Source organism: Betta splendens, chromosome 14 (genome assembly GCF_900634795.4).
Source record: "Betta splendens chromosome 14, fBetSpl5.4, whole genome shotgun sequence".
In the NCBI taxonomy this organism is placed as follows: domain Eukaryota; kingdom Metazoa; phylum Chordata; class Actinopteri; order Anabantiformes; family Osphronemidae; genus Betta; species Betta splendens.
In genome coordinates, this window is record NC_040894.2 from 4,268,968 (window position 1) to 4,284,331 (window position 15,364).

Sequence of the window (15,364 nt, forward strand, 5' to 3'; positions counted from 1 at the left end):
ACCTTAATGAGGATGCAACGACAGAGTCCTGGAAAGTAAGTGCTTATTATTTTTATTCCCTACATGCAGACAGTAAAGGTCTTGATTACAAAGCCTGAATACTTAATATACAGTACATACTGTACTAATCTACGTATATGTAAATGTGTGTGTGTGTGTGTGTGTGTGTGTGTGTGTGTGTGTGTGTGTGTGTGTGTGTGTGTGGTTACATTGGACTGGGGTCCAAAATCCTCTTGTTTCTACCAAAGTGGGGCCCCACAACTTTAAAGGCCTTTTTGAGGGTCAATATGTTATTTTAGGGCTGAGGTTAGAACTGAGGTTTGTGTGTGTGTGTGTGTGTGTGTGTGTGTGTGTGTGTGTGTGTGTGTGTGTGTGTGTGTGTGTGCTATCAGAGAGTATATAAAAGCTAAATTAAACTCCTTATTAGTGGAGACATGATAACAGGCCTTTTGTATAGCACCTCCTTATGCACCCTTTAATTTTCTGAGTGACAAATATTTACAAGTAAATTAAAAAAAAATAGCTTTTAAGCACAATAATCCATAATAATGAGCCTACACAGTGCACACAAATGTAATTAATCAAAGTATTTTCTCTCAAACTGAGTTACTGATTGTACAACAGTTCTTTTCAACCTTTTAACCAGTCCTTTAACTTTATTCTTTCAACACTTATCTGTGCTAAAGATGTTCAAAAAAATTACTCTTTCTTTTTTATGTCAGTTAAAAATTCTGTTAAACGTTGTGGGATCTTCCGTGGGCAGGAGTGAAACTCAGCAATTGCACAACAAACAGAGCAGTGTTTAAACATTAAACATGTGTTTTCAGCCGACTCCCACAGTTTCTAACTCCCTCCTGACACTTTGTGTGTAAACCCATTTCCTCCTTCATAATCTGACCAGCAGGCATCTATTTTTCCTCTCTGGCAGAGGTCAGGCTGATAAACCCCTACAGCACTTGTTCTGAGGCCTGGACGAGTCTGGCCTGACTGCTCGATGGATTTAGCTTCAGGTCTGACTAAACAAAGCAGTCTCCTGGAGCCCATCCCATCGCTGAGCCTCCTGTTTGATCTGGATCGGGCCTTGTTGGTTTTACATAGAGGTGGTGTGTTTGATGGGATGAAACTATTTCTCTTCTCAAAGAAGGAAAAGCCCACATTATTGTTACAATGACTTTTATTGAAATCTTCAACACATTTATAATTCAAGTACTACTATGATTCAAAGTTTGTTACAAAAAATGACATAAAACTTTAAAATAAATGATATTTAAACAGTGACATGTTTTTTTAAATTGACACAAACATACCTTGTACCTAAAAACGAATATCCTCTTTGTTTGACATTCAGATGAGCAGAGGTCAGAGCTCAACATTTCACACAACATGATAAGTGAAAGTACGACATCTATAAATCTAATTAAAGTATGGAAACGTGGCTAAAAGAAATAAAACTGAAATAAAAAGACATCAAACGTGGCCGTTTTTATGGTCAGACATTTTGTTCTCCACACGCTGACACGTTGGAGGAGGACATCATACGTGGCCGTATCATGGAGCCATCTTTAGTTTCAGTCTCAGCAGAAACTCTCCTAAACAAATATTACATGCAAAGCACGCGCACACTCGCACACAGCAACCACAGCCCTGTAAAATGAGAGCTGGCCTCTCCTGGTCATTGTCAGTGGAACACGCAGGGCTTTAAGTATAGTTTCAGTGAAACGCGATATGTGACCCACAGCCGTATGACAAAGCCTCACACATGAGGTGCTTTTTTAATTTGAATGATGTCACAGTAGGTGTAGTATACGACATGTACGCCAGTAACAGAACAGTTGAATTTCAGAACATTTAACTAAAAATAATATAACTGATAACTGATCTTTCCTTGGGGAATCTGGGCCTAATGTCAACTAAAGCAAAGCAGAAAGATCAACTACGAACACCGTCGCCTTCATCTCGGAGTCTTTTAATGGGAATTCCCCTAAAATTGCTCAAACTCAGCAATCGCACAAAAACAGCTTCATCTACTGCCACAATTTCTAACTCTCTCTTGACATTTTGTGTATAAATCATAATCTCACCTCTGGCAGAGGTCAGGCTGGAAAACCTACTGCACCTGTTCTAAATCTTGAACAAGTCTAAACTTGTACATGAGTTTAGCTTCAGGACTGACTAAAGAACAGTAACGTCTGCTGGAGCCCATCCCATCTTATAACTCCAGTTTGATCTGAACCGAGCCTTGTTTTGCACAGGCTTTTTGCCGTGATGTGTTTGTTGGGATGAAACAATTTTTCTTTAGCAAAGAGGGAAAACAGCGAAAGCGACGCCCACATGCAACACACAACGTCATATATACAAGTTTCCAAATCAAGTGCTCCTCAGACATAGTCTTTCTTGTCGTAACCTGCTCCGCTGGCGCTGCGTGGAGCCGAGTACATCATCCTGGGGGGCTTGTACTGCTTCTCCTTGGGCGGGCAGCTGCTGCACAGCATGGCACCGCCGATGATCAGCAGGACGGCGGCGCCGAAGCCGATGTAGAGCGAGGCGCCGATCTCCCTCCGCTGCGCGTCGGTCAGGAGGGGGTTGTAGAAGTCCCGAATGATGACGCTGGAGGTCCAGGAGACGGGGATGAGGACGAGGAGGCCGGCCAGGAGGAAGAATATGCCGGCGATGATCATCACCTTGGCCTTGGACGCCTCGTCTTCGATGCAGTTGGTGCACTTGGCGCCGACGATGGAGATGAGGACGCCGAGCAGCGCCAGGATGATGGCCACGACGGTCATGGCTCGGGCCGCCTGCAGGTCCGGATTCAGCGCCAGCATGGAGTCGTAGATCTTGCACTGCATCTGGCCCGTGCTCTGGATGACACAGTTCATCCACAGACCCTCCCAGATGGTCTGAGCCGTGACGATGTTGGCCCCAATGAAAGCGGTCACCTTCCACATTGGCAGCGCGCACGTCACTATTGCGATGATAAATCCAATGCATCCGAGGGCGATGCCCACAATCTCCATACCCATGGACATGCTGAGAGGCTGCTGGTCTGAGGTCTGTCTATCGCAGGAAAGGACTCTTCTGCTCCGGCGTTCAGGTGTGAGCACCTGTAACAGGGTGTGTGAGTTGCTAAGAGATGCTGCTACGGAAACAAGAAATCCTTTATACCGCAGGGAGGCAAGGTGGAGTCCTGTGACGGTGATGTCAGCAGGAGGCCGTCTCCACTCTCTGTTCTGGGCACCTGCTCACAAGCGCTGGGGGAGGGAAGCGGTGGCCGAGCAGCGGGCGATGGAGGCAGGGTGTGTCGCTGGGGGAGGGTCACAGGTAGCGTGGCCGTGGGGGTGACCTGCAGGACACGCGTGAACATTAACCCGTTTGAGTTTTAGCATGAAGGAGCCAGACGTTTTCATGTATGAGTTAATAAGCAACAAACACTGGCTTCCCTGTATGCATTTGCATAAATGAGTGTGCAGACACACACACGCAAGTCCTCTGTCGCTGCTTTGTTGTTCCACTCGTGTGGGTTTCGTAGACGGCCCGGATTGTGTGTTAGGGAAACAATCCCAAAGGTCGTATGGAAACCGGAAAAACAGCACCCAGAGCAAATAGGATACAGGGAGAAGATAACAGGCCGGCTCTCAGACACCTTTAGTCTACACACTGTGATGTTCAAGTATCGGTTTAACGCAGCTGAGCCCACAATCACTGTTCTGGTAGTTCACATCAAAGATGTCTTTGAAAAACAATGATTATCTGCATTATATGTACGTTTTTATTTTTAGCTGACCTGTTGACAGTTATTGCTTTTTTAATCTCTATAAATTTTGCAGTAATTTGAGTTTCGGACACAGCTCATAATGTGTCAGTCGCCCTCATGAGCGCTGGAACAGGTTCTGCTGGCTGTGTTTATACTGACCATTAACAGATCTGTTAGCTCTTCACGGAAAACGTCCTCAGGTTTATGACATTACACAAAAGGGAACACATTTAAATTTAGAGTTTAAAATATACTCCTAAACATTACAGTTCTAAAATCTTACGTACGTATTCCTGCGAGCTTTATTCTCCACGACACAGACAGAATCAGGGTTTCGATCACAATCACGAACCTGCAGTTTAATCCAGGAATAGATTTCATAAACATACAAAAACATCAACAAACATAAAGAAGGGATGCTTGTTTCTGGTGCGTGGTTACAGCAATGTCATTTTGTTGCTTCCTGTTATTCAAAGCAGGAAGAAGTCGTGTGGTTTAGCTGTCAGACATTAAACACAACGCTTCATATATAATCACTCTTCAATCACTCCATATATAATTCACTCTGATCAAACAGGCTTCATTAAAGGTAGACAGTCAACAAACAATATGAACAGACTAATTAATTTAATTGATTATGTCACCATCCATAAACTAGAGACAGCCATCGTCTCCTTAGATGCAGAAAAAGCTTTCGATAGAGTAAACTAGAAATTTCTTTTAGCCACTCTGCACAAATTCGGCATTGGGGAAACATTCATAGACTGGATCCAAATATTATACAACTCAGCAAACGCTGCAGTCAGAACAAACAACCAGATCTCACCAAGGTTTAATCTGCATAGAGGGACAAGACAGGGCTGCCCACTGTCCCCATCACTATTTGCAATATTTATTGAACCTCTAGCCGCAGCAATAAGACAGCATGAAGGAATTACTGGAATATCGACCAAATCAGTAAATCATAAAATAAGTTTATATGCTGACGATGTGTTACTGTTTCTCCTTGAGCCACAGACGTCTCTTCCTACAACTATCAGCCTCATAGATGAATTCTCAGGACTTTCAGAGTACTCTATTAACTGGACCAAATCTATAGTGCTACCACTTAACCTTAAGGTGACTAACATCTCCTCTACCACACTCCATTCAGGAAACATTAAATACTTGGGCATTGAATTGTCGTCTAGGCTATCAGAGCTTATTGATCTAAATTACAATCCACTATTAAAACAAATAGAAGCCAACCTCAAAAGATGGCAGTCCTTACCCATTTCACTTATGGGAAGAATTGCCACCATAAAAATGATGATCCTGCCAAAAATTAATTACATATTTTCAATGATTCCAACTCAGCCAGCCCAGGCGTGGTTTAAGACATTAGACTCCTACATCTCACAGTTTTTGTGGAAAACCAAGCCACCACGAATTAGTTTAAAAACTCTTCAAAAATCCAGACGCTGCGGCGGCCTAGAACTACCTAACTTCCACCACTATTTTCTTGCCAATAGACTGAACCATGTCCACAAATGGATAAAACCCATGCCAGCAGACTCCTCCTGGATAGACATTGAACAAACATTTTGTGGAAATATTAAAGTTGCAGATCTGCCCTTTATCAGCACCAAAATCAAACATCATAGTTGTTACCAGAACATTAGCATAAAAGCATCTCTGCAAGCCTGGTGGGAGTTTCTTAAAATTAATGGGTCTTCGCTTACTCTTTGCCAAAACACACCTCTCTGGAACAATCCAGACATCATACAAAACAAAAAGGCAATACACTTTCCAACTTGGCATATCAAAGGGATAACACATCTGAAACATGTTTTCACAAGAGACAAGTTTACCTCTTTTGAAGAACTAGTATCTCACTATGAAATCACTAGTGCCAATTTCTTAGAATACCAACAACTAAAGTCAATACTTAATGCAAAAAGTAAGAATACTGCCATCCACATGCAACCACCACCAGTAATAGAGCGATTTATTGATATATCAGGGAAAAGGACAGTATCCAAAATCTATATCTTAATTTCCAATGTAGACCAGACAGTGAGCCTTCCGATCTCTAAATGGGAAGCTGATCTCAATATCACCACTAATTACACATTCTGGAATAACATATGTTCTAATTTATTCAGAATGACAAAAAATACAAATTTACAACTAATACAATACAAAATTCTTCATAGAACTCACTATACAGGACAAAGGATGTTCCAAATGGGTCTCACAAACTCAAATATTTGCCCTCACTGTACAGATAACACAGCAGATAGATTCCTACATGCATTCTGGTCATGCTCACCTGTGCAGCAATTTTGGCAAAGAGTATGTGAACACCTGTCAACCCAGTTAAGCTGTCCAATCCCAGCAGCCCCTGCACTTTGTCTTCTAGGAGATCTAAGTGGGCTTGATCTAGAGACAAACTCATCACACACACTTCTTTCTGCCCTCTGTGTCGCAAAGAAAATCATCCTCATGAACTGGAAAACTAAAAAAAAATTAAGCATTACTCAATACCTGAACAGCTTGTTAGATTATACCACCTTAGACACATTGTCTGCTTCATCAAATCAATGACCAAAACTATACTCTGATTGATTCCATTTCCAGGTAAGGATGCGTGGGGCTCGGGTGCTGCGTCATGTCTGGCACAGTGGTGGGGGGGTGACTGGTGGTTGGTGGTGCCTGCCTGCCTAAAGAACCGGGACAACGGGTTGGTGGACTCAGGGCTGGCCGCAGGGGTCCCCTGCGGCGGGGGTGTGGTGGCTGCTGGGACCGGCGGCCCTGTGCCGGGGTGGGACCATTTTGAGGGTTGGCGTGTGCCTGTCTCCGGAGAGCCGGAGGCGGGCCTCCCTGCCGGTGTGCGGGGGCGGACCTGGGGGTGGAGACCTGGGTAACCTGCGTCCGGGGGACTCCCTCTGGGGGTGCCTGCCTGTGCCCGGAGAGGTGTCTCTCCCCTGGGGCGCTGCCCCTGCTCGGGTGGGGCGCTGCCTGCCCTAGCGGTCCGACGCCCTCTGGTAACTGCTCGGGCCTGTTGCAGGGGGGGTTGGCGGACTACTCAGGCTAGAACCTTCATTGGGCCCTGGGCGGAAGCTGGCCCTCAATGCACAACCGCAGAGTATATGTGTGGGTTTGAGTGTCACACTACACGGGGCGAGCATGGGCATACTTGAGCGAGAGAATGGGTAAGTGTGAAAGAAGGGTGAGGATGGCTCTGGCTGTGCTGCGTGTGGCGCCTGGGCAGTAGTACTGCGGTCCCTGGGTCTCGGCTGTCCCTTCGTGGCTGGGGGTTGTGGGGGGTGGTGGGATAGGTAGCAGAGCCAGTCGGGAACCTGGCTCTGCGGACCCTGGAGCTCTGCTTCCCAACTACATTTCTCCGCATTCATCCACTTAGGTCTGCAAGGGGCGTCCTGCTGATGGAGGGACCAGGGCTACTGGGAAGTGGTTCCGTCCCTTCCAAGTGGGATGCTCTGCAGTTTTAATTGCATTAGTCATACACACTTGTCCAGGAATCTGGGGGCTCCTTCCGGGGGGGCCAGTAGACTTCCCATTGATGGCTTTGTCTGCTGGACCCCCCGGAGAATTGGGTATCTCCCAAAGTTCCTCATACTTAGCTACATACACATACATTTAGGGCCGGGGGTGGGCTCTTTCACTGGGGCCTGGGGCTGAGGCCAGTTGTGGCCTCGGCCACTGGCCCTGATGGAGAGATCACCACCCAGTTTTAACTGCAAAAAGACATTTAGGGCGCGGGGGGGCACTGTCCGGGGGACACACCGTCAGCCAGCGGTTGTGCTCCTGGAGGTGTCACCCACCTTCAGTGCACTTTAGTTCCACACACTCACGTCCAAGCTGGGTTGCAGGGTTCTGGGGTGCCTTTTTCTGCTGCCCTCTGCCCCCTCCGGGTTGGGGGGGTTGGTCGGGGCTCGGGAGGAGCTGCGGTCCCTGCCTGGGGCCACATGGACGGCAGGCCGGAGACCTACCCTCCCCACGAATGTGATCAAGCGAATGGTGTGGGTGGGAGAATGTATCTGAGAGTGCATTGGTTCACGTATGATTGACTAGTTTGTTATGAGAGAGTCTATGGTGTGTGTGTGTGTTGATGTGATGATGTGTGTTGCACATGTGGGTGGGTGTATGCATCTGTGTTTGTGTGAGTTGGTATGCGTGTGGTGCGGTTGAAGTGTGGGGGGTCCGGTTTTTCGCCCGGGGTACGATGATCGTCTGCCTGGGTGGTCTCTTTTCTGCTGACCCCACCAATTGCTGGCCTTGTGCTGCAGGCCGCTGTAGCGCCAGGGGATGAGGTCGGGCCGATGGGGTAGGCCCCGCTCCGCCCGTGTGGGGGTGGTGGACTGGGGGCGGGCCCCACTCTGGGCGCGGGGGCATCTTCTGGCGGGCTCCCTACGGACCGTGGGTCCTCGGGCTCTACTCTTTCAGGCCGACCCTCCCGCCGGGGGGAGTGTTTGCCCCTGGTTCTCATGGGGCGGACAGCGTTGACCCCCGGTGGCCCACTCTGGCCTCGGGTGCTGTCTCTGTGGCTGCTGCAGCTCTGCCTGGGGGGCTCTGTGTGGGCGGCTTGGGTCGCAACACCTGCCCTCCTGGAACTGAAGGTGTGTGTGCTCCCTGGCTGCTAGGATTCCTTCCTCTGCTTGCTGGATGGGCGTAGTGGCGGAGCCCCTCACATCACCCTGGCTTCCACAAGTGGCATTGTTCATGCACCAACGTCTGCCTCACCCTTTGGGTGAATAATGTTAAGCTACAGCCTTACTAACCTTGTAGTGGGACACTTTCCAAATCCAACTGTAAGTATTATTGATACTTATCACTACCAACATGAATAATGTGTGAATATGGAATTTGTGGTGTTGTATGTCATGACTTTTATTAAGTAGTATGGGATATGTATAATAATGCACATATGTATGTATATTGTATGTATTCGTTTGTATTAGTATGTGCACATACCTTAGCACTATTATTGGTATTAGTATTAATCTCCAAGGTAAACCACAGCACAAAAATTGTTTAGTTATGAATGTGTTAGCCTAAGGTACATCCATGCTTCTTATTTATTTTATTTATTTTATTTTTTTTTTTTTTGCTCCGATTGTTTACTTAACAGATTTGCTTGGTTTCAGCAGCTGGTTGCACCCCTTACCCCCCCTCCCCCCCCACCCTCCCGCATACACACCCTAAAGCAGAAACCTAACCTGTCCACCAACACAGCAACATCACACACATTTTGGATTAGCTAAATAAACCATTAAATAAACCATAAATCAGGAAGAGTATATATATTCTATATATACTCTTCTTGTTAAAGCAAAGCTGTCCATCACAATATGGCATTCAGCGTAATATATGCTGCTTGCTTAACTGCTGGACAGAACAAAAAAAAAAAAAAAAAAAAAACACAACGCTTCCTCCTCATTGCCTCCCAATGTGCAACAGTTTCTGATGTGTTGATACCAGTCGACACAAACTCATCCTTAAACAACATCAGTGTTTTTTAACAGAATTTATCTTATTCATATTAAATTACACTCTCATAATTCAGTCTTGTAAAATCTTCTTTATTTGAATCATTTCTAAAAACAGCGCATTGCATTCGTGAAGTCAGAGGCCTCGCAGTTGAGGAAACGTAAAACCTATTTAAACAAGAGTTGACATAAACATCTAAACATAAAACGTAAAACACTGAACTGAAATAATCGCTTACGCGTTGCTGCGTTGATTCTTACATAACTGCCCTCATGTTTTCCATCTACCACCAAAAACAACAAGAACTCAGTCTTCATGACAGGGTCCACATTTCCTTCACTATAGTTGACATTATTTGGAATAAATATGTGAATGAGGAACAACTTAAATAAATCGGAATGAATATTCAATATACATTCACTTTCGACATTGACTGATTTCCTTCTACAGACTGATGTCTGCATGTAAACAATATGTACAAGTGCAGAAAGTTTCCAAATCTACTCGGACCGCGTCTTGCAGCGAACAGTGTTAAAATAAATCAAATTACTGTTTACATCGATTTTTATTTGCACTTTCTGCAAATGCACAAATGATCAGGAGCCTTTAACAAGCGGTGAAAAGACGCGGGCGTGTCCTTTTCCTCACACATAGTCCTTCCTGTTGTAGGAGCTCTGGGCCGTCGACATGGGTGCAGCCGAGTACGCCATTCGGGTCTGGGGGTTGACGGTGTATCTCAGCGGTTTCTCCTCCTTTGGGGGGCAGCTGCAGCACAGAATGCACCCCCCCGTCAGCAGCAGCGCCGCCGCGGCCCAGCCCAGGTACAGCGCTGCCCCGATCTCCATCTTCTGCCCGTTGGGCACGATCGGACTGTAGAACTCGGTGACGATGGTGTTGGCCGACCAGGAAACCGGCACCAGCTGGGCCACAGCCGCTGCGATGAACCCGCCCCCGGAGGAGGCCATGACCCTGGCTTTGGCGCCCTTGTCCTCGATGCAGTTCGTGCACTGGGCCCCCACCAGGGAGATGAGCAGGGCCAGAACCCCGATGACGATGGAGACGATGGTGAGCGCCCGGGCCGCCTGCAGGTCCTGGGGCAGCGCCAGCATGGAGTCGTAGACCTTGCACTGCATCTGGCCCGTGCTCTGGAACACGCAGCTCATCCACAGGCCCTCCCAGTACACCTGGGCCGTGACGATGTTGGCGCCGATGAAGGCCGACACCCTCCACATGGGCAGCGCGCAGCTGACCACGCTCAGCGCCCAGCCGAGCACCGACAGGCTCACGCCGACCAGCTCCAGTCCAAAGGCCACCATCGTGCACCCAGACAGAAGCGAAATCTGCTCGATTTGGGTTTTTCTGGTCTTCAGGCTTGGCTTTCGTTCCTTCTCCGCGTATCCGAGGGCCTCCGAGCCCTTTATGCTCCTCTTTGTCGATGTGTCTTACAGACGTGTGCGTTGTCTCCCGCAGCTGCTGCCGAATCCTTCTGTTCGTCACAACGCGCTCCCTCCTCATAGACTGTGTACGTGTGCGCTCCGAAGCTCTTAAGGGTTTTATGAGCTTTATCTGTGTAATGTTTTATTGCTAAGAAGAACAGCCCCCGAGGAAGTGACATCTGTGGCCGAGCTAAGCCAATCAGGTGAGCGTGGGACATTGGCCTCATTTGTGTCCTTTTCAAATAAAGACAGGTTTTATGGTTACCTTTTGCCCATAGTAGCTCAGGTGTGTCTGTATTATTACTCCCAGTAGGTAATGAGTGACCAGGACAGCGCTTGTTATGTGGTCGGCAGGTGAGCAGGAGGCCACAATGGATACGAACATGTTCCCATAAAGAGAGTGTGTTTGAACCAGATGATGAGAAGAAAAGGGAAGCATCTATTTCCCCCTCATTCAGCTCATAATTTAATAGTTTTGGTGCAGTCATGTTCTCATTTATGGCGGTTTTTATAGCAGAACCGTGTCCACTGCGTCAGACAGTCTGCGAATGATCTCACTAAGAAATCTGAGTTAATGACTAAACGGCAACGCTGCAGTGGAGGCAAGATTTACGACAGACCTCAGAAATATCAGTGGGATAATTATGTGCAGGTGAAGCTACCTGCACAGGTAGCGAAACATCCTCGACCTAGAAAAAAACAGGTGCCGTGAGTCAGTTTCTAGGTTCTGAATACATGAAAGACGCCCTGAAAACCAACCACATGCGTCCTTTTCTTGGCTTGTTATTCTCTCACACACACTGCTTCCCTGTTTTCGATAGAGTCTGTATTCATTTTATTATTGTGACATTACTTTGATCTGACACACTTTTGTCTGGGACATGTTTGCACATTAACAAACTTAATCAAACGTTTCCGATAAAGAACAGCTAACACAGTGACCGCGATAAGATACGGGCCCATAATAAACTATTAATGCGATTACATTGTGTTGAAGGAAATAGGTACACAAATCAGACCAAAAAGATGAACTGCTGCTTCTGATGGTCCATCACCAGAAACTAGAGCTCCATAAAATCACCCATCATGTGATGAGACATTACATCGTGTTATAAAAGCAAACAGCTCTTTATTTGCACGTTAAGGGTGGAGCTCATTTGGAGTCATGCTCCTTCTGTCATTTCCGTTTCGGTTTTAAGCAGATGTAGACGAAAGAGGAAGAGAGGAACCTGCTTTTAACTGGAACAACCTTATAGATATTGTTCCATGCAGTGCAGTCTTTACCTGCAGATAAGGGAGTTTCTATCACCCCTGTGTTGATATGTGAGTTTCAGTGAGCAGAAGGATCCTTAAAGGCGGAAGGAGGGGAAAACACGCAAATCCATCAAATCCTCTGATCTGGTTCCATTAACAAAAATCTAGGTAATAGATAAGTTATAAATAACTTTATTTCCCATCCTCAGTTATGTCAGTGATTTTAGTGTTGGGCATGTGCAGTGACACGTCATGAATTAGAGGAAAACGTACAGTTTATAGTAGTTGAAGCTGTTGAACTGTGTTGGAACGGTCACATGAAGCCGTAACCTATGGCAACAAAACACTGTCGTCATGTTTACAGTTCGGGGGGAACTCAGAACTTTACAGTCATATTACACAATGTTCAAGCGGGAAACTTGAGCAGAACTGCCATAAAACGGCAGATTGAAACTGTAAACACAGCCTTCAAACTTGTTGTGACCAGTAACCACACATTCACCCTATACAGAGGTCACGTACTGCTCTGCCAGAGGTCACTCGTCTTCTGAGCGGAGCCTGGAGATTTAACAGCTGCTCTGACCTCTGGAAACTGCCTTAAACGCTCTTTGAACGCCGTGTGCTGCCAGACTTCACCACCACGGACACAGACGCCTTCTGTCAGCGCATACAAAGCTCGCTGTGATGTTACTGCTTCTTGGGCTCCGTGACCCCTGGGGGGTAGAGGATGCAGCTCAACCCGGTCCAAACTCACACCGGCGGCACCGTAACGCTCTAAATGCATCGACTGCTGCCTCCTGTTGGACAGAGCCGAGAACCCGATGAGCTCATGTCCGTCGAGGTTGGGACGTTCTTGAAAAGCCCTGTCACGTACACTACGTCATATGTTGTGAGTCGTCCCGTTTCTCTCCACCCACACCAGTTTCGCAGGAACGCTGGCGCTAACGCTGGCGCTAACGCAGGCGCTTTCCTGTGATCCAGGAACAAACCCTCCTATATGACCGCGCTCACAAAGAGCCTTCAGTCTGACTCAGAACGCAGCCCTGATCCCAAACTTTGGACTCGCTGCCGGTCCACAGTCCTGAGCTCCAGCTGGAGGTGAAGCAGACGCTGCGTCACGCGGCTCACAGGTGTTCCTGCTGCCGTGTTTTTCCTGCTGTAGAAACACCCCACTGTGTGGTGAACGGTGGGATGTGGGTCAGAGCTTGAACGTGCGTCCGAGCGTGTGAAAGCGCCCACGGGTCACGTTCAGACACTTCCATAAGAAGCGGAGGTATTATATTATTAGTTTTTCTCATATTCTGGTCTGTTCAGCAGCGTTTCATAGCAGCTGTCTGCTCTGTCTAATTCTCTCAATCATTTAAAGCATTTCCTGTCTCAGAACACAGCCGACTGGTTTTTCCCGATCATATAGATGCACCTACAGTCCTGTATATTATCAACAGCCTGTTTCCTAAGAATCATCTGCTGTTTAAGTTCAAGTAAATAATGTTTGACAGAAACGTTCATTGGTTTTAATGAACTGTCCAGTACGACAGGGTTCAAATATAGTTTTTCACAGTGTCTGATGTTTAATCATTGTCAAACCGCTGTTGAACATAAAGAAAGCCTTAGTGGTTGTTTGATTAAATAATCTGAGGTAAAGATTGCTCTTGGAAGATCTTCACTAAATAGTTAAAGGTTTTAAAAGGTGATTTGGTTCACAAGCAGTAGTAACGTCATTAATATTCCAGTATCTATCTATCTATCTATCTATCTATCTATCTATCTATCTATCTATCTATCTATCTATCTATCTATCTATCTATCTATCTATCTCTCTATCTCTCTATCTATCTATCTATCTATCTATCTATCTATCTATCTATCTATCTATCTATCTATCTATCTATCTATCTATCTATCTATCTATCTATCTATCTATCTATCTATCTATCTATCTATATAGATATAGCTTTGTTTCTGGCTACGGAAGCCTGGCTTTGTCTTTAAATTGTCTTTATATATATATATAGGACGCAGGACGCGGCTCCTGCCTCCTGCGGCTGCAGCCTGAACTGAGCGTCAGGAGGGAAAAGGGACACAGGTGTTTTGATATGAGTCACGTTCTCTTCTCAAGAATAAACCGTTTATTCTGGAACAGAATAAACGGTTTCAAACGGTCGCACATGTTGCGTTTCCCACAGGTGGACTGGGGGATGGTAAACAGGTTCTAGGTTTGTGCAGGTGGGGGGTGGACCTGAAGAGCAGGCTCTGGTGACTGTTGGGCCCAGGCCCCACCCCCTCCTTGCAGCGCAGCCTATGTACCTGCTCTACTGTGAAACCTCTCCCATTCAGAGAACTCACCTGACTGCGGCCGGTTCCTGCTGCAGAGAGACACAAACGACCCGCAGGCCTTTTCCAAGCGAGAGGACTGCGCCACTGATCGCCATGGTGTCCGCCGGACTGCAGATGCTCGGAGCCTCTCTGGGGATCCTGGGCTGGATCGGCGTCATCGTCACCTGCGCGCTGCCGATGTGGAAGGTCACCGCCTTCATCGGCAGCAACATCGTCACCTCGCAGACGTCCTGGGAGGGCATCTGGATGAGCTGCGTGGTCCAGAGCACGGGCCAGATGCAGTGCAAGGTCTACGACTCCATGCTGGCCCTCAGCACCGACTTGCAGGCGGCCCGGGCCCTGACCATCGTCTCCATCCTGGTGGGCGTCATGGGCATCCTGCTGTCCGTGGCCGGGGGGAAGTGCACCAACTGCGTGGAGAACGAGACGTCCAAGACCAAGGTGGGCATCACGGCCGGGGTCATGCTGATCATCGCCGGCGTCCTCTGCGCCGTCCCCGTCTGCTGGACGGCCAACACCATCATCCAGGACTTCTACAACCCGCTGGTGTACAGCGGCCAGAAGCGAGAGCTGGGCGCCGCCCTCTTCATCGGATGGGGATCCGCCGCCCTGCTGCTGATCGGAGGAGGCCTCCTCTGCTGCAACTGCCCCCCTAAGGATAAGACGCCCTACACTGCCAAGTACAATGCGGCCAGGTCCGACGCCTCGGGACCGCCTGGGAAAAGCATGGTCTGATGCACAGTTTCCTGGGACAGAAGCATCTGGTGCTTTTGGGCCGTGAATGTTACAAGTACAGGGAAGTCGTGCTGAATCAGTCCTCATGCCAGAAACAAAGCATGAGCGGCACCACGCCCCAAATGGAGATTCAAATGTGTCTGTTAAATTACTTACTTTTGGTGGATAATATTGGAGTATAATGTCTGTTTCTTACTAAAAATATAAATATACTATAACCGCACCAGATCTTTTTTTTTTATATGTCACTTTTTGCCATGTTCATGTAGGTTATTATGATGTGTGAAGCCCTCAATGTTTATGTTCTGCTGTAAATAAATATTTTTATTTACAAATCTGAAATTATTTCAATTCCATCTAT

The 15,364-nt window shown here is 47.1% G+C and overlaps 2 protein-coding genes across 2 annotated transcripts; one reads left to right on the forward strand and one right to left on the reverse strand.

The window, feature by feature from the left end:
• Positions 1-1,156: 1,156 nt before the first annotated feature.
• LOC114869437 (claudin-4-like) lies at positions 1,157-11,438 on the reverse strand. The gene is made up of 2 exons (XM_029173678.3): positions 10,070-11,438; positions 1,157-3,027 (listed from the first exon to the last, which is right to left on the reverse strand). The coding sequence occupies exons 1-2, from the start codon at positions 10,555-10,557 to the stop codon at positions 2,379-2,381; spliced, it is 1,137 nt and encodes a 378-aa protein (XP_029029511.2). The 5' UTR covers positions 10,558-11,438; the 3' UTR covers positions 1,157-2,378.
• A 2,814-nt stretch (positions 11,439-14,252) lies between these two features.
• Positions 14,253-15,345, forward strand: LOC114869424 (claudin-4-like). The gene has a single exon (XM_029173665.3). It carries the CDS (start codon positions 14,362-14,364, stop codon positions 15,001-15,003), a length of 642 nt encoding a protein of 213 aa, XP_029029498.1. The 5' UTR covers positions 14,253-14,361; the 3' UTR covers positions 15,004-15,345.
• Positions 15,346-15,364: the final 19 nt, after the last annotated feature.